The 27,922-nt window shown below is 41.9% G+C and overlaps 2 protein-coding genes across 17 annotated transcripts in view; both read left to right on the top strand.

The window, feature by feature from the left end:
• Window positions 1–3,471, top strand: part of ldb1a (LIM domain binding 1a) — a 48,844-nt gene extending 45,373 nt beyond the window's left edge. For 14 of the 16 annotated variants that reach the window (XM_088915418.1, XM_088915419.1, XM_088915420.1 and 11 more), the window contains one exon: window positions 41–3,471. In XM_088915418.1, coding sequence (XP_088771544.1) covers window positions 41–271 — 231 coding nt within the window. In that variant the 3' untranslated portion in view covers window positions 272–3,471. The remainder of the gene's footprint in view (window positions 1–40) is intronic. The other 2 variants (XM_088915414.1, XM_088915413.1) reach the window with 1 other exon arrangement.
• An 8,534-nt stretch (window positions 3,472–12,005) lies between these two features.
• prom2 (prominin 2) overlaps window positions 12,006–27,922 on the top strand; it is a 38,374-nt gene continuing 22,457 nt past the window's right edge. Inside the window, exons 1-8 of the mRNA XM_088917371.1 lie at window positions 12,006–12,175; window positions 17,320–17,656; window positions 21,365–21,432; window positions 22,312–22,517; window positions 25,743–25,863; window positions 26,428–26,491; window positions 27,091–27,180; window positions 27,318–27,517. Of these exons, the coding sequence (XP_088773497.1) occupies window positions 17,407–17,656; window positions 21,365–21,432; window positions 22,312–22,517; window positions 25,743–25,863; window positions 26,428–26,491; window positions 27,091–27,180; window positions 27,318–27,517 (999 nt within the window). The 5' untranslated portion in view covers window positions 12,006–12,175; window positions 17,320–17,406. The remainder of the gene's footprint in view (window positions 12,176–17,319; window positions 17,657–21,364; window positions 21,433–22,311; window positions 22,518–25,742; window positions 25,864–26,427; window positions 26,492–27,090; window positions 27,181–27,317; window positions 27,518–27,922) is intronic.

Genomic DNA, 27,922 nt, shown 5'->3' with positions numbered 1-27,922 from the left:
CGGGGATAATGTTTGCGCCCCTTCCTGTCCCCCCCTGCAGGACGTGATGGTGGTGGGAGAGCCCACTCTGATGGGAGGGGAGTTCGGGGACGAAGATGAGCGGCTGATCACTCGTCTGGAGAACACGCAGTTTGACGCGGCCAATGGCATCGATGACGAGGACAGTTTCAACAACTCCCCGGCGTTGGGCGCCAACAGCCCCTGGAACAGCAAAGCCCCCTCCAGCCAGGAGAGCAAGAATGACAACCCCACCTCGCAGGCGTCCCAGTAAACTGGGGGCGGAGGGGCAGGGGAGGGAGGGGGAATTGTCACCCAGTCGCGTAGGGACAGCTCGCCCAACGCTCGTCGCCCTGTAGGGTCCGCTTCACCAGTGGCGCTCGGCTCCGCCCTCTGTCCAGTCAGCTGGCACGTGCCCCGCTGTGAGGGATCGCAGTGCTCGATGGGAAACACCTGGCGTCTTGTGTGCGTGTGATCTCGGTTTCAGAGCTGAACTCCCCTCTGCCCCTTGCTCTTCTCTCAAAAAACAAAACGAAACAACAAAAGTTTCCAGGATCCCACTTGTCCTGATTCTTAAAACACCAAGTAATCCGAGGCTGGCCGCCTGGTTTCTCATCCTGCGCCCAAACATGGTTTCACAGAGTAGCCTGTGGTTGTCCACCATAACCACTTGCCACAGAACCAGGACGATCGCCCACAGCCGGACCGACTTCGCCAGCCTGAACCGGTCGCTGCTGCAGGTTCTTGTTCCAACCTTGGGTCGCGCTGCAGGCCGCTGAAGCCCACTCTGGTTTCGGTTGTGCCCACAGGGCGGGACGCTGCGCTCTGCCTGGCAACCGGCTATATTTGATCTTTGGAAATTGTTGTGTGCACTTCAGGCTGAAACAGACGCTCGGTTTTTAAAAATTAAATTATTTTTTTTGTAGGACCCGGTTGAAACAAAAACCTGTACTGTCACGCCGCTTGAGGACTGGAGTTGAGAACCACTGCGTTAAATCTTAAAAATACAAACAAACAGTAAAGCATTGAGGTACTGGCGTTTGGCTGTATACACCTTGCTAATGCTGAGGATATGAACACCTTTCCAAACTTTGTTTTCCACATGTGTTCTGTAGAAGTGGTTTTATTGATTAATCTTTTTTTTATTTTATCAAAATCTTAAATAAAAAAATGGACCCAGAGAGAAATACCCCTAGTATTCATGATACTGATTTCACTGTAACATGCTTTTTAATACAATGGTGGTGTATTTTGGTCTTTTTACAGTTTTTTTTTTAACTTTCTGATTATGAGTGAAGGGCCTGGGGAAAGATTTACATATATAGATGTTAAACTCTTGATGCTAAAGAAATTTGTATTATTATTATATTACAACTGTCGTTTTTATTTTGTATTTTGAGAAATGGTATGGTCTGTGCTTGATTAGACATACAACAGTCAGAATAATACCCTGAAAGAATCCCCTGTAGTAAGTCAGGTTTCTGTGAGTATGAACCTTTTACTAGGATTAAAAAATAAGAAACACTTCACTGATCTCCTTCTGTGTGTGTGCTAATGCCAGATCAAAGGTTAAGTATCTTATGTCTACAAGGCCATCATACAGCTACCCTCTGTTTTTTTTTTGTAGTGTTGGGGGGGGTTGCTGTAACTTTCCAATAAAGACCACAGTTGTCGTAGGTGTGTGAGGATATCGCACTGCCCTGTGAGTATGAGCCCATGCAGTTGAACGCTCCCCCTTCAAATGGATGAGGGTTGCTATCCGCTGTCAGATGCAGTAATTGCATCCCAAATCCAGGGGTGGGGTTGTGGTGAGAATCTTCAGACTTTGGGCTGTAAAATTCAGTGGGGAAAAGCTTCCACCTCCTTTGAAGGTAGATGTTCGAAGCAATTGCGTTCAGCGGCTTCAGTGCTCTTCCTCCCAGTGAGCGATCCCAGGTCGGGGGCTGAGAGAACGGGGTAGTTTCTACTGTTTGATCTGGAAGAAGAGGCGGCTTACAACTCTGGCACCCTGGCCCTGGCACTTTCACAGTTTCAACCATCCAACCCACCCGATTTGAACAAACTGATTGGATTTTTTTCCCAGATCAAGACAGCCATCTTGACTTGTTCAGAACCTCATTGGCTCATTTGCTCGCTCGCTCTGTAAGCCCGGTACCTCAGCTTATTCTTGGTCAAACAGCTAAGAGAATGCTTGTTCCTCCGATAATGCTTTTAAATATTTGACAGCATTTTGAAAGAGTAAAACATTTTATACTCACCTCACTTTCCCAAGGATGCTTTTTTTTGGTGTTTTTTTTTACTGATAATGAAAGCTACAGACCAAGGAGCTACTTTCAAGATCCATTAAAACCCCCTACCCCTAAAAATATTGGTTTGTATTTTTTTAAAGGACAGAGTAAGCTTGTGTGGATTATTTTTTTTCTGATTTTCTGTTTTTGTGTATTTGTGCTTGTATATTTAAGGTAGTAGCAAAGTTCTGTATAACTGTAATTAAATGTATTCTTCCTTAGAGCACCCTGAAGCCATTCTTATCAAATGTAAAACATAAGAAAGGAAAAAGCAAAACCGAAAACGTAATCCCTGTTTTTGGACTTGTATGAGATTGATTGAACTAAGGGTACGATCACCATTCACCTATAACTGATAGCAGGTTTTCACTTTTGGCTTTCCTGCTGTCTATATTTGTGTGCATTCATTCTGCTTCATTAGGCTTTTCTATACAACTTGACATTCCTCCTTGCTGCTGCTGTGCCGACACAGGAGTGCCTCTCTGGGCCTCCAGTCAATTGTGTACAACAGGAGGTGACACTCCAGTTCTATAAACCAAGTGTTGCAGAGATACTGCTCACCATGACACTCTCATAATTTATTTGAAATTATTTATTCTTTTACAGATCTCAGCATGCCCCTTTTGTATTTTTAATTCTATAACTGGCCTGTGCCGATTTGATTTGTTTTGGCTTTGGTGAATGGTGTCTGCGAGGGACTTGAGTGTTGGTTTTGGAGGCAGGCGCTACACGGTGGATGGAAATGTTTCTGTCCTGACAAGCTGTCAACACCAGAGGGCGTTCTTGAGCCCGCGAGGAGCTCGTCGCAATTTTTCCGCATGGCTGTTTAAAATTTTGGAAAGACGAAAAACAAACTTCACCCCCCCAAGCGTTCAGCATGTCTGCTTTCAAATTTCTAAAGGTGAGCTCTAGATGGATGTTATGGTTTGAGGAGGGAGGGTCTGGATCTTTAAAACAGCCCCAGTCAAAGCTCAGAGTCAGTCAAGCTGTGCAGCTGCTCCTCCAACTTCTCTGTGCTACAGGTGCAATCCTTTCACAGCTCAAACTGAATGGTGATGTGTACCCATTGCTGTCCCTGTAGAGCCTCTTGTCATTGGGGCAGTTTAATATTTTATTTTTGCCTAGTTTGTGCCATTGATAATTCCTGTATGGTACCAATAAAAGATGACTTTTCACTTTACTAAAAGTGTTTGCCTTTATTTGCCTTCTTCTTTCGCCACTGCTTGACCTGTGTGCTTCCCACCTGCCCAGCGAGTAGATCTGTGCAGCAGAGGTTGGCTGCTTTTTAAAGGTTGTCGCCGACTCCTTGAGGTTTGGAAGACTCCAGGATGTGGGAACAGCAGTGCTTCCTATATTTGTAAGAGAACTGCATTCAAACCTTGGCGATTATGGCATGAATGCACTGTGAAGAGGTGGCTGGGCTAAAGGTCATAGCCACACTCTAGGTGGTAGAACTCGGTACTTCTTTGTGTATGAACATACAGTATAACACACAGATCAGTGGAGAGCTAATCTTTTATATAGTTTGTTGTAAGTATAAATATCACTGCAGGTTTAGTCCCCATGTTAAATTGTGAACTTAAACATAAAATCAAATGCCCCCTATATTAATACAAACTATAAAAAGAGCCTGCTGTTCACCACTCATTTTTTGCTTAAATTTCTTTACAGAGTGTTTCCCTGTGGATGATAATGTATATGCTGCACTAAATACACACATACAGGGGAGATAGGTTGCCCTGTAGCCCACCCAGAAGGGGCAGTGTGCTTACTTTACAAAACTGCATGACATCAATAGGAGAAATGGGGGTAAATTCCCTACGGCTGTGCTATCATCATGTTTTACAGAAATTACAGACTGCTCTGAATGCATGCAATCGACTGTATCCAGCCCTGAAGGGACAGACTTCAAGGTCTTATTATACTTATCTCCATGCATGATCATGCACGTACTTATGGAAACAGGACAAATTAATGTGTCACCTGTATTAGTCCTTGAGTTAAGAAGAAACGGGAGAAATGCTTTGCTAAACAAAACACCCCCCCCATTACAGGATGTGGCCCTGTTTACAGATACATATGTTTCTGTCTTGGAATTTATGCGAATATACTGCTTCCCTTTCAAAGAAAACGTTTGGCGAGCAATCATCCTAAACCTGTGAAGCTCTTAAACCCACAAAGTCCCCTCTCTCCTAGACCAGCGCTGATTTCATGTACTCATCCAGTGAGCAGGTGGTGAGCCCACACACACACACACACACACACACAAAACTCAGCTTGGGTTCCACATGGCTGGAAGTGCACCCCCACAATACCTGCCCCGGTGGACACCTCGTGATGGTCTCGGCATCGCGCACAGCCTGCTTCCCAGCTGAGTCACGGTTTCGAACTGCAGTTCGTGTTCATTCACAGCGACCAGATAGGAATGATTCAGAAAGAAACTGTGCGGGTGCGTCATTAAACCTCCGGAGCGTGTTGTCTGTCACAGTCGTGATGCATTTTTGTAATAGGCGGTGAAAAGGAGCAACACCAGCTTGCACAAACTTTAAGAATGATAGATTTGCGTTTTACATGTAAAGATACACATTATTAGCTGCATCATATTCTAGTTTGGTAGGAAGACCCGCACACTAACATGAACCATAAACACCACTGGAAATATTTTGTTCTGTTACACTTCGCTATATCAAGGGTGCTTTCCTACACAATGCAAGTACAGAACAGTGACTTCTGACTCACATTTGAACATGGAAATCCAGGTTTCTGATTTAGTCCAATGACTAATGATGGTAAAACACTAGTCCACATGCAGTTAATGGGGGTAAACCCAGAGTAAGGTTGGGCTGTCCTCACTTACTTGTGATGCCCTAGCTTGTTGAACTACTGTATATTTATCTTGTATGACCAGTGAGATTAGAGGCACCATCTCCTATAATAACACTCCCTCCTTTTTGAATAGATAAGCATTGGAATAGGCAGTGCAATGTCCATCCTGGAGAACACTGATATTATCGGGCAGGAATAACATTTTGCAAAACTGTTGGGGTGGTGGGAGTCTGGAACAAGCTACCCCCAGCCATGCTGTTGAAACTGATATCCTTGCTTCTTTCAACAAATGGCTGAAGGAGATTCTCAATTAGCTGCTAGAGAAACAAGACTGATTTGCCAAATTGTCTCCTTTCATTTCTAACTGCTCTTTCATTCTTTCTTTGGCCAAAAACAATGTTTTTGCAGTTATCATTTTAAACTCCTTTTTTTTGTTCTGAGAATCTTTCTGTTGGAATGTAGCTTTTAAATCATCTGAACAGGAATGTGAGGATCAACACAAAAGGTAATTACATTGGGTTTCTATGTTAAGCATACTTTTGGGTGGCACAGTGGTGGGTTGGTTAGCATTGTGGCCTCACAGTGCTGAGACCCTGGGTTCAATTCCTGGGGTTCTGTCTGTGTGTCTGTGTATGTTCTCCCTGTGTTCACATGGGTTTCCTCCAGGTGCTCCTATTTCCTCCTACAGTCCAAAGATATACTGGTAGGTTAAATGGCTTCTGGGAAATTTCCCCTGGTGTGAGTGTGTGCATATTGGAGTCTTTGTGTCCTGTGATGGACTGGCGTCCCATCCAGGGTGTACCCTGCCTTGCGGCTGTTGTTTGCTGGGATAGACTCCAGCCCCCCCCCCCCCCCCAACCCTGTATTAGATACAGTGGTAAGGATTAATGGATGAAAGCATACATTTTGGAAATCTTCCATAACGTCACAATGCAAACACGCATGCTTCTTTCTGTATGTGCTTGGCGAGTAACCTCTATTCCCTCAGGCCATAAAAACAAGCTCTGCTCTGTCGCAGCAGTAGCTCGTGCATGTTCACTGCCCAGCTTTCTTTCCTACATAGGGGACACAAATATGGATGTGGATCCTGTGGTACGACCCCGAATCCCATCTTCAGTTCGTAATCCACACACGCTGGACTAGTGCTAAGCCCTCCGCTCCTAAAGGCCTTTTCCATACTGCAGTGGCCTGTGTGTGTCAAGACAAGTGGAGCCCAGCCCCCGCTGGGATTCGATCAGACTCGCTCCCTGGCTCAACGCCACGCAGCTCCACTTCCTGGACAACAGCAACCTCCTCTGCTGTAGGGCAATTCCACACTGCCCAGGTTTTCAGTGCACTGAGCCCTATTCCATATGCATGCTCTTACAGAACTCCTGGCAGTGGTAGGCAGTGAGCTGTGATGCGTTAGGATTCAGTTTCCACTGGCACTCCCAGCCATACAATAGCCTCAGATGATAACATAACAATACATATCAGTTACTTGCAACAAATATCTGCTGGGAACTGCTGAATATGAAAGCGTAACAGTGTTGCCCTGTTCTCTTATGAGCCACACCCCTGGAAAAGTTACAAGGCAGCCAATATGACATCTGTTTGCTCAGAACCCATCTTCATCACAAACCGCGTCTTTCCAGGTGCACTTTTCCATGGGGCTTCCCTGTGAACATGTCCCTGCACTAAGTCATACAAAGGTGTGCCTTCCATCCAAACATGTAGTATGGACCTTGACTTGTTGCTCAATTTGTTGATCCTGTATAAAGTACCGGATCTTTTGAAAAAACCTCATTTGAACAGGGATTGCAGTTCAGATCCTCATGCATGCTTTTCCATGTGAGTGATTATATTTTTTCCAAAAAAGCATTAAAAGATATGCAACTCATCAGTATGTAGACCCTGAATTCTGTGTTGGTGGATGTGGTTAATCTCCAGCGTTGATTATTTTAGCATGCTTCCATGGGGTGCTACTGAGGGTACAGTGTACTGTAACAGAAGTCTATCAATGTATCTGTGTCATGTTGTTCTAGCCCAACATGACGTTAGAGAGCACTAATCCTGGGGAACCACAATACTGCAGTTTGAAAAGGTCATACCTACAGGTACATTATTTTTCAAGAAGTGGAACAATTGACAGTGCTTGATTAACATATTAGATTGTGAGAGCTGAAGGTTGCCTGTTTTTCGCTTTTTTTTCCTGTGACGAATCTGCAAAACAGGAACAGACTGCTTGTAACCAAACTTGTAATGTTGTGAGGAAAATACTGACTCACTGTTCTTGTGAGACATAAAGTTTAAACACTCCTGTGTTTGACTTCACCTTTCACACCTTCTGTATTACCAGAAGGAACAAGGAAATTAAATTGGATACAGATATATTTAGTTAGCTTGTGGTCTTTGTTCAGTTATAAGATTAAATAAATAAGAGGATCATTAAAAATGTTTCCAGTCAGCTTGATGATAAGTGCACATTTTTCTACACATAGGCAATGTTTTACATCTTAGTAAAGACAAATATTTACAAATGGCATATTAAGATTAAAATAAATACCAAATGATACGACTGTTACAGGTCCAGTCACCACAAACGTAGGTAAAACCTGGATGATGGAATTTCATCTTTAGACTTGCTCTGATATTATGAGCTGTGCCTTGAAGATACAGAGTGATGTGTTTGGTCAGTGGATTATTAATGCAATAATGAGGATTATTCATTACATCCTCATTTATGAAAAACCTGTTCCTGTTAAACAGTCCTGATATCCAAGAAATGAGTTAGGAATGTTTAAGCTGCACTGATTAATTCAGTCACATTGATCAGATAGTTGCTGGCAGGAATGCAGCACAGTTTGTCAGAGTCTCCTTTGCTGTACATGGTAATTAGGTGAATATCAGTTTAGCAGAGTTCTTGCTATTTTGTTTAAATTTAAGGGTAATTTTAAAACCATGTATGGTCTGCCACGATCATCATTATCTGTTGTGCCAAGCTCTAGTAACAAAGGAATGCAAGTCATCTGAAGAACTGGGGAAGGAGGGGAACTGGTTCATGTGATGTTCCTGAGTGACCCACCTCTCATAGGGTTGATGGACGGGAGTTTAAACATCGCTGTCTGCACCAGACTGAGGTCTTTAACCGCCTGCGACTGTGATACCCCATGTGGAGGTGCTGTGCTGGGCTCAGGCTGGGTGCAGTAGGTTGGGGTGTCCTCAGTTCACTGTGCAAAAGTGAGCGCCTGGAAGCACGCCGAGTGTCTCTGTCACTGGGGTCAGGGTGAGACCTGGCTGCTCCAGTCTGTGATCTCAAATTACTCACACAGAGCTCATATTGCATCGAACGGCGAATGTCTGAACCGCTACAGCCTGGGGGTTTAGTAAGTAATCACAGTTACTAACAACTGGCTCTGAAACAGCATGTTTTAAAAGTATTAAATTGTTATCGCAGGGGGCCTCCCAAGTGGCTTCATTGTAAAGGCTCTCATTTGTGCTCTGGTGGACCTCAATGATCTCGGGTTTGAGTCCGGTTCACGTCAAGTAGATCATGTTCAAATAGGTCTTGTTTTTCTCTGGTTAGTGAGTAGTTCCCTTAACGCAGGTCCTTTCGTGTTCCTTTCCTTCATTATGCATTACTTTTTCTTTAACAATGAACTGTTCCCTGTCGACGGTTTTCTGGATTTTCCTTGGCTGGCCACTCGGAAGAGCTTTGCCTTCAGCTTGTTGTTATCGGCGGTGGACGGAGAGCAGTGCTGGGCTGATCAACCAAAGCCAGGCCCACATTTATGATAAGAGCATCTGCAGCTCAGCCAGCACCTTGTTGAGAAGTGTAGCTACATTCCTGTCATGGTTCGCTGAGCCCCTGGGGGAGCCGGCAATGTGTGTGTTGGGGGGGGGGGGGGGGACTGGGGTCGCTGTCAGGCGGTAAATTAAGAATTCAAGGAAAGCAATCAGCTTTTTATAGAGACTGGCTTTCCCGGAGTGGCCCACAATCCTGTTCAAAGAAACACGAGACTGTGCTCCCTGTGCTGAACAGTAGGTAGGCCTTGCTTCCACCTGCAAACACGACTTTGCAGCACTCTGCTTGTGGTGTATGCTTCTCTCCAACACTCTCCTCAAACACCTGTCCTGTGCACATGTCCAAACATAAACGGCACAGACTTTAAAGGCACCAAACTGTACCAAAAGGTCAGCCCTATTCCACTGTTGTACATTTTCCTTAGTCTGACTGAATGTGCTGGGAAGCCTCTTTGCTACAGTACATGCCCGAACTGCCAAAACTACCTTCATGCAAATATCGGAGAATAATGGGATGTTGCCACAATTTCTGCACTGTTCTGTAATGCTGACTTGTGAACTCAGAAAAGCTTTTATCTGAACCGGACAGCGGCTGGCAGGGGGAATTTCCTGCATGTGCAGTGTGCGGACTGGACATGTGCTGCTCTCATTAGCTGGTCATTTACTATCCCTCTCACATCTGTTAGCATCCCAGCTCACAGCAGTTCACTGTGGATTCCATTTGCACATTCAGTGTTGGGGAAAGTTACTTTTACAAAAGTAATCTATTAGTGTTACTAGTTACCTGCATAAGGTATTACTTCTTAAATGAGTCATTGGTAATTAGTAAGAGGAAATTGCTTCAAAGAGGTAATGTACTGTATTGCTTCACATAGTAACTAGATAGAAACTATATGGATCACTGTTACTGGTGATGTTTTAAAATGATCCCCCCCAATTTCAATTTCATTGAAAAAGAAATCCCTTATTAACTTACATGTAGTTGTAATGGATTACTTATTAAAAGTAGATGTCCCTAACTCTGCAGATGGTACATTTCTTGCATGCTTATGAATCTATTCATTTTTTTCCATTTTTAATAATTGTGCAGCCAAATGTTTTGTGCGGGGGGTTTCTAAAGATAACTGGTCTATGTAAACATTTACCGTGAAATGGCAGTGGGGAGGGGGGTGCGTATTCTCGTGGTCGTGTTGAAATGTGGTTAAAACAGCAGTGGATTAACACACAAACTCATGGGCACCAGCCAATGGAAGAATGGAAGTCAGATCACTGGAGACAGCATGCCACCATGAAAAAAACAACAAAAAAGAGAAAAAAGGAATTAATTTCCTTTATTACATAAATATGTCCATTTCATATTTTAAATACCCCCCCCCCCACATACCTTATATCTCAACTATGCAAAAGAAGGTGAATGTCTCCCAGCGAATATATGTTAAGGAATCTTCCTGTATGGAATCTATCAGTCAGCATTATTTTAGCGGGGGTGGTAATGTGTTCCCAACTCGTCATTCTGTGGTGCTTACTCAGAGTGATTCGAACAAGTCGACTGACCTTCCAAATATCTCATCCACTATGAGCCATTCATTTACACCACCGTGTCTACACAATCCATCCATTTTTCTTCCAATACAGGGTCATGGGGGAACCGGAACAGATAATGGCAAGACAGGACACAACCTGGACGGGACACCAGTCCATTGCAGGACATGTAAAGACACAGACATGCACACACTCACAGCAGGGCCAATTTTCCCACAAGTCAATGAACGTACCAGTATGTCTTTGGACTGTGGGAAGAAACTGGAGCACCTGGAGGAAACCCGCGTGAACATGGGGAGAACATACAAACTCCACGCAGACAGCACTCCAGGTCTAGAGGCCCTGCGAGGTAGCAATGCTAACCACTGCTCCACCATGCCTACACAAACGCAACACAAAGGCAAATAAAATAACTGTGGTAGGCCAGGAAGAATAAGGATTAATTTCAGCTAACCTGCCACTAGAAGTTGTTAGGGACTTTAGTCTTTGTAAATAGATTCACAGATTAGATTGGTGAATTAGTTAGTTAATAAAGTAATTGGTGAAGGGTGAGAGTCACAGTCTTACATAGATTTCATTTAGAATGAATTGGTATATACAGGGATTCACAGGGATCTTGTTGAGCTGTGTAAAGTTGGTGCGTCTTTTCTTGGTATCTTGTAATATGGTGCTAAAATAAACCCTCTTTGCACAGAATTCCCTGTTCCATTCCAGTTTGCCCCTGTGCTCAAGCATCATGGACCACCGGAGGAGAGGTAGGTCTGTCACAGTAATGTTTTTGGAGGGGTAAGTACTTGTTTACTTCCCCCACCACCCAAACCACCGACAGTTTGGTTATCCTCCAATAGTCTTAGATTGTGGGTTTTTTTTTGCATTTCCCATAGATCCTTAAATGGCTTCATATGTGTCATGGGTGACAAATGACTTTGCTATGAATTGAATTTGCTAAACTTCATCGATACTCCCCTGTGTGGTGGAGTCTCACCAGCAGCTGCCCATTTCCATTATGAGTCTTCTGAGACCACACTGTCCTGACTGCTGCTCTCCCCTGTCACTCCACACGCTGCTGGACCTGTCGTTCACTATGTTCAGTTTTTCTGTGCTCCATGAACTGCTGAACTTTGAAAACAGGTTGAAACTGCACTGTGCGCTGTATTTTCTAGAGATATCAGTCAATTAAATATTTACACGAATGAGTGGGTGAATGAAATATAGCATCTTCACTGCACAAGTAATTCATTTGCAGAAGTCCAGTTTATATAGCGCATGTGAGTTGTTTCTAGTAACTCCAGAGCTAAACAGGTGTCTGGCTTTGAACTTCAGTTGGAAGGAGGACATTCTAGCTTCTCCTAAAATTTCTCTCTGTAGACACATGCCTACAATCCTTAGAAACACATCTGCATTTGTGTCTCTTCCTCTCCCCCTCCCTGGCTCTGACCTGCTCCCTCCGTCTTGTGTCTGTCTCCTCATCCTGAAAGCCCTCCCCTGGCTCCTTCAGTCACTGCCTGTAGCTATCCCTCCCCTCACCCACCCTCTTTTTCCCTCCCTCCTCTTTCCCTCCTGTTCCATTCGCAGCACTTTGGGTGAAACTGTAAGTAAGAACCTTACATTCACACCACACATTATCTGGTTTCTTAGGAAAAGGACACACCTGCAATTCACAGACAGCAGTGAGCACAGTGTCAGGAGCCTGTCCTTTGTCCCACCTCGCACCTGTGTTACTCCCTGCAGACAGAAAGGTAAAAGAGTTTCATTTTTCTCCATTTGCGTTGGTGTTTGGTCAGATCTGCTGTAAAATCATGCTCCTAGCTACTTTTAATAATTTTTTAAACGTCTGCATATGCCAAAATATTCCTTTTTGACTGTGTGCGGACGGCTGTAAGGATCAGTTTTTTCACGTATAGTCAAGAAACCCCCTGTAGTGTTTTTGCGGAATAACTATGTATCTGATGCTCTTGAGCGGAGAACTTTCTCTCGTCTGTCACGATCAATGCTGTGGGAAGCACTTGACAAACTGTTCTCCATGATTTTTAAAATCCTGTTGTTTTGCAGGTAGTTCAGGCTGGGAAAGTTTCCCAGAACTCTGAATAAAGTCAGAATGGAATGCTTTTCAGAGACATGAGCATCTGATGAAATGTGAGAAAGTCTTCTTTATAGAATGCAGTTTTCTCTATTTGTTTCTGTATTTGTTGCCCCTGTACAGCAAGGCAGTCCCTGCAACAGTGACTTGTCCTTGGAAACTCATACATAAGGGGAGCTGGTGTTTAATCTTCAATGAAAAGTTGAGTTAACATGTGGTGACAAATTTATCCACACACATAAGCCAGATAAGCCAGTTCTGTACTTTTACAGACTGTTCAAAGTACAAAGAAACAATCAGGCTTGTACGAACTCTAAAGAAACAAGGTGATTTTACATAGAACTACGTAAAAATGTATTAACACTGTCTTCAGTGTTAATAAACAAAACCATAAAAAATACTGGCTTACTAAACTGCAGCTTGGTTTATTTAATGCATTCTTTTGAGCCTGAATTTCAAGTTTAATGTTTTCTTCCGAACATGAATCTCTTTACTAGCTTTACGGACCCACTCTATAGTTTGTTTTAAATGCATTTTAGCCCAGCTGCATATGAAGAAAAATGTTGACTTACTAATAAATGCAAGTTCATCTACACTCCGTTTTATCTGTTTTAAATAGAATGGCAGTTTCTATGAAACTGCATGATGCTGCACTCTCCTGTATGTGACTGTTCATACTGTACAGGTATGTGTGATGTTAGAAATCTGAAATTTCAGCCAGCAGTGAAAGATCTTGGAGGATTGTGTGTTTCTAGTTTCACACAGCTGTATACATTTGCATTACAGCCTCTGCCATATTGAGACGACGCGTTGGCACCTGTACGGGCACATTTGTATTACAACGTGTTGTAGCTGGCATGGTGGTGCCAACCACTTTAAATCCCCTCTTCACCCGAAACGACACACCTAGCGCTTGTAAATAAGACACAAGTAGCACACAAGTAAAGGTTGTTCTCCGTTTTCACCATTAATGGGGACGTTTTAGTGTCTAGGCATGATTCCTCCTGCGTTTTGGCTGGGCTGTTTGTATTTACAATATGGCGTCACTGAGCTGAAAATAGAGAGAGGAAGCTTCTCCTAGTATCACAGCAGTGAGAGCTATTGTTTTAGTTTTTTGGAAATAAACAAAGACTCATGTTACACTGTCCTGAGGCAAACACTCTCTACAGTGATCCAGAGCTCAGCAGATTTGTTTTCCAGAAGTTTTGTAGCTTCTTTCTTTCAGAATCCGTGTGGAAAAGGCGCTCAGGAAGCCCAAGAGCCTTCCCATTGCCTCTGTCTTCTCCAGTTCAAAGAGATGCAAGCAGGAAAATTTGTAACCCACAGCCTGCTGCTCCACATTTTTAAATCATTGAATGTTACCAGAAAAATATACAACCTATATGAAAAAATACAAATTTTAACCTTCTAAAATAATTCCTAGCTTTGACTAGCTTTATAATAACTCCAAAGCGCTGATGTACATTTATTAAAAAGGGCACCCAATAAGTTACAACAAGTGTCCTCTTCAGGGTGCTTTGAGATACAAAAGGCACATAATAAGACTTTGACTCAATTAGGCTCAATAAGCATTTCCATGTAACCTCGCTATATTAGGCGCCACCTATGTTAAACTAACTGAACTCTGCCTTATCCCAGTTTGAATTTCTTTATGTTTTGGTTGATTGATTCATGCATTTGCCTGGAAAGGTGTCTTCCTGTTTCTCTCTCAAAACTCTTTTCCATTGGATTTAACAAACGCAGCTCGAGAGAAATCACCTTGGTAACCGCGCATCACCAGTCTTTACAGTTGCACCATCGATGGCTGCTAACTAAAAAAATTGACGGCTGAAAATTAGTCACCTTAGTGATGTCAGTCTCATTAGTCACGCTCATGAGATCAGTAGTTTTCAACCGATCTGATTTTGCACCCACGGGCAGAGGTCTGCTACCACACCGGTTGAGCTCCTGCAGCTCTTCATGGTGACTACAGACTACGGGGGTTGTGCATGAGAAATATCTTTTTCATTTCCATAGTTTACAATTACATAAAAATAATACTGCTGTGGGAATTGCTGAAACTGTGACGTAACAAAATTTCCAAAAATGTGTATTTCAGCAACTTTTGATAATGAATTGTAATGAACTATTTTATTTAATCAGTTTTAATAACCTCTTCGTTCAATTCAGGGTCACTTGGGAGCCAGAGCCTATCTTGGGAAGCCATAGGCTCCAGTCAATCGCAGAGCAGATGCACAGACACTAACATACACACTCACAGCTGAGCCAATTTTAGACCGTGGGAGGAAACCGAAACATCTAGGGGAAACCCATGCGAGCCCAGGAGAACATACAAACTCCACACAGAGAGAACCCAGGAATTTTACCCCAGCACTGTAAGACAGCACCGCTACCCACTGTACCACCCCCGAACTAGAGTATGATGCATTTAATAATATGCATCCTTGCATGTAAAATACAAATATACAGCAGAGGACAGCCACAGTTGTTTACGTTTTTTTCAAACTGGTGTTGTTCAAAATGAGCAGCATCACCACTGTGCAGCCCTAAACTATATTATTTACTACTTAATTTTTCTATTTGTAAATATTTTGATACCTATCACAATTTGTGAAAATGGCATGGTTCATAAAAGTGACCTGTCCTATCCAAAGTACAAATTATGGCCAGTATGTTATGTTTCCTATATTCCTTGAATACTGCAAGTAATAGGAGATCGGGTCCTTTCTGCAGTGTCATAGGAAAAAAGGCTGCAAGTGGTACAAGTGGCTACAACTGATATCACTGAATACAACAGCAAATAAGGCTCAAGAATTAATAGAAAGTGGTCAAAAAATGAAACAAGAGGAACCCCAATTCTCCCTGCGTATGGCTCCAGAACTACTGGCCACATTTCATGCAGAGCTGTTGCCACTACTGTTGGCTTAAAGGTCCAATATCTCCATGAGTTTCAGAGGACCTTGGACGTGGAGATGAAGTGCAGTGTACTAATTAGGTAGTCATATCTCTGAAGAGGTAATGACAGCCAGGTGAATTCTTGCATTTTGCATAGGAAAGACAAGCATGTGTACAGTTTTTCAATTTACATCTGTATGAAGTCATTGTTAAGGAAACAAAGTATAAGGCACTTGCCCGTTATTTCTATGTGTTTTCTAACATAGTTTAATTACCAAGTAGCTATCTCTCCCATTGATCTCTAAATTCAAATTAACTGTAGTGTCATGAAATACAGTATATTCCATTGAGAACCAATAGATTCTTTTCTGACATGAACCTATTCCTGAAATGTGTTAAAACACGAATGCCCATACTTTCTTGTGGACTGGGCAATACGCTCACTCCCTTGTAATTTGATATAATTCACAGGGAATATCAGGGACAAAGACTGAATTCCTTAATTTGGTGTGTCCTAAATTATTGGTGAGGCAGAACTGTCTGTATTTAATTGCTGAAAAATATTTGTGAGCAGGTTAACAGGAACCTTTCGGAAAGTGTACAAGAATAGCTATACAATCCTTATCATTTTTACAGCTCTCATGTTTACCTTTAGGGATGGTAGAAAGGGCCCGCTGTCCAGGCAGAGTTTAGTCTCAGAGCAGAATTTCACTTTTGAATAAGAAAAGAAGGGAAAATTACAGCCACAGGGGTTAAATGTATATGCAGGAAGACCTCAATTTAACAGGTTAATAGGAAGGAGGTGCTGTCAGTTAACAACAGGTGTCTGTTAAATCACATAGTGGATATATATACACATGTATACTGTATTTAATCATTACTGATCATAGACACTTAAAGTAACAATGAAAAACGTACAACAAAAAGCCAAGATGTCCAGACTTTTAAGGATGTGTTCTAAGAAAAAACAATAATGAACACCAACTGAATCCACTAACTTTCTAGGTCTTGATAAAGTCATAGGTAAGGGAAACTACATTAGCTAATAACATTAGCTATTGTCTTTGAATTGCTATTCTATCTACATTTACAGTATATAGGAAGACTCTGTGCATTCAAATCTTACCTACTTGTTTTCAGTTACATTATTTCTTGTCACTTTTTACAGGTTTTTTGCAATCCAAAATCTCTTAAATTTTTTACCATCATACAATGTTGTAACAAATGCACAAAATATTAACACATGAATTAATACATTACTCGTGGATAGAGGAATACTGAGCCCCTTTAGTCCATTTTGTAGTTTTGATAGACCAATCAGTTAGAAGGTAGTCCTTCCAAAGTTTTGGTGCATGTTTTGACCAACTGTCTCATTGGAACAGATGCTCCATTGCTTTTTTTGCATTTACTCTCTTTCTAACTTCAAATTCTCTGTATCCTCTGACCTTCACAGAGCTGGGAGTTGACAGTACCAGGAGTGGTTATACAGGGGGGGTTATAACTTTGTTAACTCAAACATTTATAAACACACTGAAAACTGAAAACACATTGGTAAGTGATATTATACTTTTCCAAAGAGCGTTAATCCCAGTAGACTGGAAAAATTCCAGTCTAGGTTGTAAAGTCTGGTCTTGTAAAGTCTGTTTCCTCTTTATTCAGTTGGTGAATCATTTTCTCACATCTCAGACTTGTCTGATCTGCTGTGTAATAGCAGGGGCTGCTGGCACATAAATCCTGCACATCATCCAGGTGGGCTGAGATCCACTGGGATGAAAAGCACTATATAAATTCAAGGAACTATTATTTGTAGTAGTACTGGAATAAGAAAATCTTTGTCCCTGGACCACTAAGAAGATGCAATGTTGATTGTCTATAGATGCAGCTGAACTAAACTCTTTTCTGCTGCAGGACCAGAAGCACCCTGCAGGTGTGGTAGAGTGGAGCCATGCTGTGGTTGTGACTTGGCACCTCCAAGCTAAGGCAGTCCAGTGTGGAATGGCTGCCTCTCCACTGAGCTCGGGGAGGCGGGAAGGCCTGCTTCTCCTGGTCCAGCTGGCTGTTTTACTCCTGGGGTTCTGCAGCGGTCAGAAAGTGTCCAGTGCCTGCTCAAGCGGTCAGCTCACCCTGCGATGGCTCAACAGCACTGGGCAGGTGCCTGCCCCAAGCGCTGACTCCATCTTGGGGATCCTCTCAGATTTTGTCCATTCCTTCCTCAACTCTGTCCAACCGAACCCTTTCCCAAAAGGTAAGTTAGATTGAATTCTTTTTGTTCCTTTTGTCTGGGGTGGGCTTTATCTGAAAATGAATGAATTTCTCACAAATGGGAAGAATGGTAAGAAACACAATGATTTAAAAAGGTTCGTTTTTTCTTTGAGCGGCTCCCTCACTCCCATCAGCACCTTTTTTCGTTACTGGACCCCAGAGCTTTTTGCGAATTTCACTGCTGGCAGGATGATAATTAGGAAATGGTTGGAGTACGCACTCTGGGGAGGATGTGTGTATACAGTATGTTCCCTTTGTGTCTTCCTTGATCGTACAAGGGGTGTAGCAAATGTATAGAATGGGTGTAGCAGGCTGATTGGGTCCACAAATGGTTCAAGCCGGGAGGCTTGACATTTCATGGATATTATCTATCATTCGTATAAACGTAGGCAATTTTAAAGTCTGAAACTCCAGTCCCCAGAACAGGACAGATAGGCAGCAGAGCCAGTCCTGACAGGCAGAAGTAATGAGCAGGAATGGACAGTTTAAAGCAGTGGATCAGCCTACCCAGCATGCCTTTGGGAGCTGGGAGGAAACCAAAGCCGATGCCAACAGGAGAAGTGAGAAAAGGAGTTTTCTGTACATGAAGGGTAATGGGAGTCAGGAATGAGCTAGCCAGCCATGTTGTCAAAGCAGATACGCTGTCCTCTTTCAAGAAATGGCTGGATGGGACTAGTTATCGTCAACCAAACAAAGTGGATGAGTCGAATGTCTGCCTTCGTTTGTGACATTTCTTGCATAACATGGTAGCATGGGGAGGACATGCAAACTCCACACAGAAGGAACCTCTTGAACCCAGGACAATGGCGCTGTTAGACAGTTCCACCCATTAGGTAGAGGGGGGACTTTATGTGCAATGTTTAGATGCCTTGCATTTCATACACTGGTGTTTGTAGAGTACAATGAACAATGCATCATAAAACCTCATAAAACACTATTACATGAAAGGTCCCCTGTTAGACAAAAATATTGCAAACCCAGTCTAACCATACCAAGGAAACCATAGCACCTCGAAGAAACCCACACAAACACAGACTGGAGTCAGAATCAAACCTAGGAACCTGTAGCTGTGATACAACAGTACTAACAGCTATACCACTGTGCTGCACATACAAACACACAGAGCATACATTACAGGCCAGAGAACCGGGCTCTTGCAGATACATTAAAGTGCATGTAAATATGCTTAAGAAGCTGAATGTTGAACATTCAAGTCTTGTTACCCAGCTCCATTTTGTTTTTATTTGTTCTCGATAATCATTTGCCTCCTTGATATGATCGTTTGTAAATATACAACCCAGAACACAGTCCAATTACAAAAGGTTTTCAATACTCCCGCTGACTGGGAAAAACTGACAAGCTGTGGTTTCTGTTACTTATTAAGCTGGAGGAAGCAATAAAAGGTAAAACTGAAGGAACACTTAGTTTCACAATGGCATTGTTGTTGGAGATGCAGCCAGGCAGGACTTTGAAGAGCTTTACCATTTCCTGTGTCTTTAGGGATAACTTCATATAAAAATCCATAATTTGAAAAATAAAGGTATAGCCAAATCATCATTCTTCACAATATGCATATTTTCTATAAATTATTTTATTTAATATATTGTCCTTGAAGGTTTTTTTAGTTATAGCATACTGTTTAATTGCTGAACATACAACATATGGATAAATCCATTTTCAAACTACTTCTTCCAATTCAGGGTGCAGGAGAGCTGAAACCTATCCCAGCAAGCAATGGGTACAAGGCCAGGTGCACCCTGGCCAGTCCATCCCAGTGTTCACACAGACACAAACACACACACTCACACTTAGGATACATTTTCCCAGAGGCCAATTAACCTACCAGTATGTTTTTGGACTTTTATTAATTTTGTTAATTTTTGTAATGATTTTGGAGACCTGAACCTGCTGCCCTTTCAATAAAAATAAAATAATTTTATTATAATTGGCTCCTTGATTATTGATGGTCAGCCTGATAGTTTCAATAATGGAGTGGTTCAGAGAGATGACCTATTGAACATATCAATGTAAAAACATGTATTTGCTAAATCAAATATATATACTGTATATTTCATAGTATATACAGTATAAGGCAACTGGAAAATATGGAAAATGTCCTAATGCAAAGTTGTTGATGTAGAATAAATATTTTAGATGATACTACAGATTTAACACAATAAAAATCAATTTCAGATAAATCCTTGTGTTATAGAAATCTGCTCTTGGTTTGCCTCATGCAATGAGGTCCTTGTGTTTTCTATTTGGAAGGGGGCTGTAATGTTAGATATGATTCACAGTGTCAACAGAAATTCGCGTGTGTAGACGCCTGCTTGCACCAGAGTAACCTGGTGAGCTCAGCCAGTACTGGTGCATTGCTGCCTCACCTCTGTTCAGATCTAGACAGCATTTCGGGCCAAACTTCAGTGTAGGGCAGTGGTGTCCAGGTGAGATGTTATAGCCCACTGTATAAGGCTAAACAGAAGCTGGTGTTCTTCTGCATAAGGCACCTGGTACATTTATACAGCAGTTCAAGGGTGACAGTTGCGTGAAGGTTGAGAAAAGTGAGACTGGGGTTTCCTGCAGTGAGGGGGAGACTGAGGGCTCTCTGCACGCAGGCTGGCTCAGTCTCGGGGCCACAGGAGACACTCCTAAATTCAGCAATGGCTGTGATTGGGGGAAGTGTCATGTGCGACATAGTGCTGAGAGAGAGAAGAAAAGAGGAACCTGTGAGGTGGATTGGTGAAGCCGACTCAAAGGGCCTAATGAGGAAGTATGAAGCAGGGTCACTACTCCAGCACTTTCAGTCCTTTTTTAATAATTCACCTGTATTGTAAAATTGTTTGATATGTGGGATGGCCACATATAGAAATTGAGACTTTAGTGTATATGTAGTGCGTTTGTAGTTCTAATCTAGTCTAGTACTTTGAAAGTAGACCACAAATGCACCATTTTTAAGTTGGTTTAGTGCAGTGTTCACATTGTGAAAGCCTTAGGTTTTAATTTCATGTTTTTTATTTTTGAAATTTTTGATTTCCAGCCTCAGTCAGAGTAGAGTACAGGATCTTCGACACGTGTATGTGCTAATATTGGCATTAGAAATCCTCAACACAGTAGACTGAGGCCTTGAGCAAAAACTCTCTGACTGTCATGAGAACAGACTGTCTTCATTGACCCTGTTTTATTACTAAAAACATATTTGTTCTTTATTACAATGTCTTCTTTTAAGATGAACTTCAGCCCTACTACCTCTGTGAATCAGTTTTCAGAAAGAAAGATGAGATCACAGTACTTTATTGTAACATTAGGTTCAAAGCTGTTTAAGGTACAGTGGTTCAAAAACTCACAAACAACAATGTTATGGTTTTATGGTTTTATAATAGCAACAGAGACAAATAGTTACTGTAAACACTTGTGTCGTAAATATTGTTAATTCTTTACATCAGTTATCTATTCTAGATACTTAAGTAAACTATATTTCTGGTGACTACAGACAGGTGAATTAATGGTATGCTGACTAGTTCACTAGTTTTTAAAAGTTGACAGTGTTTTCATGTCTGATGGAGCATTCAGGACTCGACTTGTGATAAGATGCACTGTACTGTAAGTTTGTATCTTGTATTAAAAACTACAATTTTAAAATAGTGAAAATGATTTTGGTGTTTACCTTTTGTTAAACAATCTTGTTTTTCAGAACTGCTGATCACAGTAATACAAGATCCCAATTCTTTCACAAGCAAAGATTCCAACACAATACAAAAGGTACTGAATGTAATGATGAAGCTGTTTTTCCATTTTCATGTGTGTGTTTGTGGTGGTGTGATACTGGAGTTTCTAATAACCTTTTGTCTGTAAAACCAGCAGGATGGTTGACACACCTCTGCTGCAAAGTATCACTGTTACAAGAGGGGAATTGTGGAACAATTTGACAATTTTCATACCTTTTGTTCAGGGAAGTGTGGCAGTTGGTGTCTAGACATCTGTTTGCTTTTGAGTGTTAAGTTCTTTTGAGTGACAGCTACCTTAAAAAAATCAAAAAACATTTCCAGTGAGATGCTGGTATATTTTCTTTCATTTTCATGTTAATTTGTCGATTGAATAAACAGTCTATTAGAGATGTTTAAGCTGGGTTCACTACTTTTGATATACTTATCCTGCTTCAAGTAGGAATTACATATTTATCTGGTTTCAAATCATCCACTTACTTGAAGCCTTCACTGGTGTTTTCTACTATTATAACAACTTTGTTTATTAATAAAGCTTAATTAATAAATTCTAGGCAAAAAGAAATAATGCTTGACAATTTTTAAGTTACAATGACGAGAATCATGAAAAAAATCACAACAAAACTGGGTTAATTATACATGAGCAGCCGATATTAAGTATATATCTACACTACATTTATAAAATCTCTCACATTTACCAGAATGAGGAGTCTAACTGACACATTGTCACATCCATAAAAGCTAAGACTTTTTTTACTAGAAACCACATATCCATCAGGATTGTCCGTTTAGCTAAAATATTGGCGTTAGACCACCTGCTGCAATGGAGTGTCGGTCCATGGTGGAGCTGCAGGGGGCAGCGCTGAGTCCGAGTGCTGATTGCCGGCTGTGAGAACTGCTGGTTTTTGTGCTCCAGGTGCTCAAGTACGAAACTGGCTTCCTGGTGTGCATAGCGACCGGGATCCTCTATATCCTCTTCGTGCCCCTCGTCGGATTTTGCTTCGCCTGCTGCCGTTGCTGTGGAAACTGCGGTGGCAGGATGTACCAAAAACAGGACAAGAGCATAAACTATCGGCGCCGGGGGCTTTATGGGGCAACAGTGGTGATAACGGCCGTCATACTGTGAGTATAAAATAGCTCTGATCTCTCCGACAGGTAGCTGGAAGGAAAATACGCCCTGTCCAGAGCCTTTATCTTTCTTGCACTAGCAAAGAGCGGGCTGATGAACTGAACAGTTTACCTGAGGTTTGACAAACAAGGCATCAGTGGGTAAATTAGGGAGCTTAGGGAGAAGCTCATCACTTCCACCAAGGTTGAATTTGATACACAGTATGTTTCAAATATATTCAAGATAACAAAGGTCAGGAAAGTAACATCATCGGTCAGGTCCTGAGGTCATGTGCTGAACAGATTAGCACTGTATGTCACTGTATTTTTATACTATCTCAGAGTCTGTAGAAAGTGCTCAAACTTTGGAAACAAGCGATAATTGCACCAGTTGCCCAACTCAGTTCCCCCCGAGACATTAACTGATTTCATATCGGAGGCACTGACCTCCTTAGTACGAGGTTATTTGAGAAAATTGTTACATTGTAAGCAAGCAGGCTTGTAGATCTATTTCTTTTTATCCAATAGAAATATCGCTCTCAACTATAAGACAGTTTTGTTGACAAATACTACCTGTTAACTCTGCATGCAGATCACGTTGGAACATTTGTGAGGTGCAATGTGTGCTGCACAACCTGTACTTATTCGCTCGTACATCACATTACATTACAAATATCCTGGCATTGTTGTTGGTTACAAACTATACTTTGAGGAAAATTGCCAAGTCTAAGAAGAGCCTGCAGCGATTGTTCTTCTTGAGAAAATTCTTTTAATGTGTGTGGTAAGGAGATGATTTCATTCTATACAGCTGTTATTGAATCTGGTTAGCCTGGTTTGGTAACCTGAACACACACAATAAAAACAGGCCGATGAAGGATATTGAAGGTAGCCAAGTTATCATTGCACTACAGCTAGCAGAGCCTAAAGAAAATCTACACCCCTTGGACTTTTTCACATTTTATTGTGTTACAGCATGGAACTATGATGTATTTAACTAAGAATATTTGCCACTCATCAACACAAAGTACTCTATAAGGTCAAAGTAACAAAACATCCAAACATTTTACTAAATTAATTTAAAATAAAAAACAGAAAATAATTGAATTCGTAAGTATTCACCCCCTTGCTTTGACACACTTAAATTACCTCTGAGGTAACCAACTCTCTTCTCCAAGTCACAGAATTACTTGACTGGAGTCCACCTGTGTGCAGTTGAGGAGTTTCACATGATTTCAGAATGAATTCACCTGTGTCTGGGAGCTTCCCCACTCAGTGCATTTCCAAGGAAACACTACACCATGAAGACCAAGGAACATTCCAAGCAGATCCGAGACGAGATTCTTGAAAAATACCAGTCAGGGCATGGATATAAAAACATTTCCAAGGCTCTGAATATACCTCGAAGCACAGTGAAGTCCATCATTAAAAAGGCGAGAAAGTACGGAACAACTGTGAATCTGCCCAGAACTGGCCGTCCTCCAAAACTGAGTGTTCGGGCAAGAAAAGCCATAGTAAGAGAGGCCACCAAGAGGCCTACGGCAACTCTAAAGGAGTTACAGTCCTCCATGACAGAGGTGGGAGAAACTGTGCATGAGACAACAATAGCACGCACACCTCATAAATCCTACTTGTATTGTACGGGGGGGTGGCAAGAAGAAAGCCTTTGTTGAAAAAAATCATATCACATCTCAGCTGGAGTTTGCCCAAAGGCATGTGAGAGACTCAACAATTTGGAGGAAGATTCTATGGTCTGATGAGACCGAAATTAAACTTTATGTTTGGTGCAAACCTAACACATCACACTAAGAACACCATCCCTACAGTGAAGCATGGTGGTGGCAGCATAATGCTTTGGGAATGCTTCTAAGGGACTGGTAAACTCATAAAGATAGAAGGGAAAATGGATGGAGCTTAGTACAGAAAAATCATGGAGGAAAACGTGCTGCAATCCGCAAGAGCACTGGGACTTGGAAGATGATTCATCTTCCAACAGGACAATGACCCGTAACATACAGCAAAAGCCACACTGGAGTGGCTTGAAATCAAAAAGGTTAATGTCCTGGAGTGGCCCAGTTAGAGCCGAGACCTCAATCCAATTGAGCATCTGTGGAATGACTTAAAAATTGCTGTTCACAAACGGTCCCCATCCAACTTGATGGAGCTTGAGCAATATTGCCAAGAAGAATGGCCAAAAATTCCAGTGTCTAGATGTGCAACGCTGATAGAGACTTACCCAAAGAGGCTCACAGCCGTAATTGCTGCCAAAGGTTGTCTTACCAAGTATTAACTCTGGGGTGGGGTGGGGGGAATATGTATGCATTCAATTATTTTCTGTTTTTAATTTTAATGTATTTAGTAAAATGTTTGGATTTCTTTGCACTTTGACATTATTGATGTGTTGATGTGTTGATGAGTGGCAAAAATTCTCAGTGAAATACATCATGGTTCCATGCTGTAACACAATAAAATGTGAAAAAGTCCAAGGGGGTGTAGACTTTCTATAGGAACAAGTTTATTCAATGCTGAAAAGAGGAGAAAAGGCTCCACAGATGAAATGTTGTGTTTTCTTTCTTCACTTTTCAGCATAGAATAAACCTATTACTTGTTCCTTTGCAGCCTACGCATACTGAAACAACTACCCACCTGACTTTCTATAGTCACTGTATCTGTAACTGACAAGTCTTGCTGAAGGGCAGTATAATCATTGACTGCCTTGACCACCCCTAGCACAGTAAATCTGGGCACAGAAAGAGACATGCAAACACTCACACATAGGGACATTTTTCCAGAAGCCAATTAATCTGCCATTATGGTTTTGGACTGTGGGAGGAAACTGGAGCACTCGCAGGAAATTACAGGAGAACATGCAAACTCCACCAAAGATAGCACCCCAGGTCTGGGATTGAACCTGGGGCCACCTCCAGCTTCACTAATCTTTCTAAATTGTGAGGATTACTTGAAGCTTCTTACTTGTTTTTTTCATCTCATGCACATATGTTTTTCTTTTGTTCTTATTTATTAATGGATTCATGTTGTGTTAAATGTATTGTTTGTTGTGTTATGTCTTTTACCTGCCTGCAAAGCAAATTTCCCATCTGGGACATTATTGGACTTTAGTGTTCCATCTGGGACAATAAAGAAAGTAAGGACTCATAAATCCTTATCTTGTGATAATCCCAGAAGCCTGCTTGATGTTTCTCAAAACACGAGTCCAAACTGTCTCCTTGTGTTTTCTTCTAGGGCTGGGAACACCTGCATGTTCTTCAGCAATGACAGGTTTACAGTGAGTGTCAACAACAGTCTGTGGTTCTTCAACAGTACCTTGGACAACCTGGAGACCTTTCTGAACAGTGTCCCTGAGGTACGACTGGGGGAAATATTCCAAAAACTAGCATGGCTAACCTGCTGTAAGATTAAGTGTAATCTCCACTTTCACTACAAATACTCATTTTCTGAGTAGTGACTTGCTTTTACTCAACAGAATGGCACTAGAACTTGAGAAGTGACAGTTAGGTGTGACTTGGCAGCTGTTTTGGACTTGTGAATGTAGCAAATGCACCCCAGTAGACAAATACAGTGTCTAGAAATGACAGTGATGAAGACCATGAAACATGAGCACTGCAGGAGTATTGCTACATCCCTAGATCCCTAAAACAAATCTAATTTTCTTCCTTTGTTTTCATGTAACAAGCCTTTTTTTGGTATAACAAAAGGTTGAACTGTTCAAACAACGTAAATGTTTCTGTCGTAAGAGGTGCATATGGAAGAGCGATATTTCTGAGAGAAGAAATGGTACTTCATCCCTGGTCCCATCATGTTAGAATGGTGCTAATTCAGCTACTTAATTAAAAGAACTACTCTTAATATTGGATATATTAACAGGTGTTTGAGAGACTAAACCTTGTGAGTATATTTTTCTTTGCAGCAAGTCTCCACAGTGGTGAATGACAGCTCTGTGCCCTTGAATAAAGTCAACAGCAGCTTGGTTGGTGAGTGACAGATCTGCTGTTCCTCCCTCTGCCTCTTAGAGATCCCACCCTGTCTTTGGGTCACTCTTGCAGTGCTTCCTCATGGTCCTTGGTGACATCTAAAATAACGACACAACCGGTCTCACTGGCTCTACACTATCACTGCGATTGTGTTGTCACACCGTGACATGGCTCTCTCACTGTGACACTATTTTCTCACTCTGTTTTCGCTCTTTAATGCTCTTTTCTTTTTGTGAGATTGTTCCTTCATTGTGACATTGTTCGTTCTCTGCAACTTTCTCTCCCTGTGCTTGCTCGTTTACTGTGTATCTCAGGCCACTTCTGTTTTATTCACAAAATTGCTATTATACTAATTATACTATTATACTAATAATAGTATAACTCTTAATTATAATTAATAATAGTATCATTATTATTCAGATTACAGGCAATTGTTTAAACGCCTGCGTGTTTCATCTTTGGCTGTCAGTCATAATGCAAATTATATTTATTTTCAGTTGTTCTTTATCTGACACTTGATTATTTATCATCCGGTGCTCCTGTGTGTTTTTGGCTGCAGCACGGTGCCTTACCCCTGTTTCCCTGCTCTCTCACCCTAGACATTGGGCCTTTGCTGGGGAGGAGCATTCAGAGGGCCGTGGAGGGTCGCTTGAGCCCAGTGCTGCATTCTGTCCTCAATTTATCCCAAGGTACCTGAACTCACAAAATGTAACACAATACAGCCAAGGCTGCCATTTATCTGTGATACTTGTGTCACTTCCTCCTAAGGAAGCACACGCATGTGTCCTTTGATGCACGGATGTCAGCATGCTTTCCTGTCCTCCAGAGGTGAACAATACCAGGGGCACTGTCGCACACCTGAACGCCACGCTGCCGTACCTCCAGAAGAGGCAGGAGGAGCTGCAGGCGAACCTGACCGATCTGGCCTCACGCATCCGGACAACCCTGCAGAAGAAAGAGTGTCTCAACTGCAGCAGGTTGGAGTCCAGTGTGGAGAAGATCAACATTCAGATGAACTTCAGTGGGGTAAAGTGCCATCCTGTCCTACCAAAACCAATACCTGCACTTATGTGCTGCAGAGAAATGGAAACAGTCATTCGATTACACAAAAGGGCTTACTCCCACAACCCACCTGTAGTAATAATAATACAGAAATGTACTACAGGATATATGAGAGTAGTGAATTGCAGCATTCAAAGTGACGTTAACAGCTGTTTGAAAACGTGGCACACCACTTATCTGTTACTTGAGTAAAATAGTACAACTCACACCAGCGCTGCTACATTTAAAGGAGATGGACATAAGCTGACCTGATCTTGTTTAATCAGGCCTTGTTATATCACATCTCTCTATGGAAGCACATAAAAATAGTAACAGAGCCACACTGGTATTATATTTGTATAGAACTGTTTAGTTCACAAAAAGGAGAAA

This window comes from Atractosteus spatula, chromosome 5 (genome assembly GCF_055471065.1).
Source record: "Atractosteus spatula isolate fAtrSpa1 chromosome 5, fAtrSpa1.hap1, whole genome shotgun sequence".
In the NCBI taxonomy this organism is placed as follows: Eukaryota; Metazoa; Chordata; class Actinopteri; order Semionotiformes; family Lepisosteidae; genus Atractosteus; species Atractosteus spatula.
The sequence above is the reverse complement of the archived record's forward strand: the minus strand, read 5'-3'. Positions and strand labels throughout refer to the sequence as shown.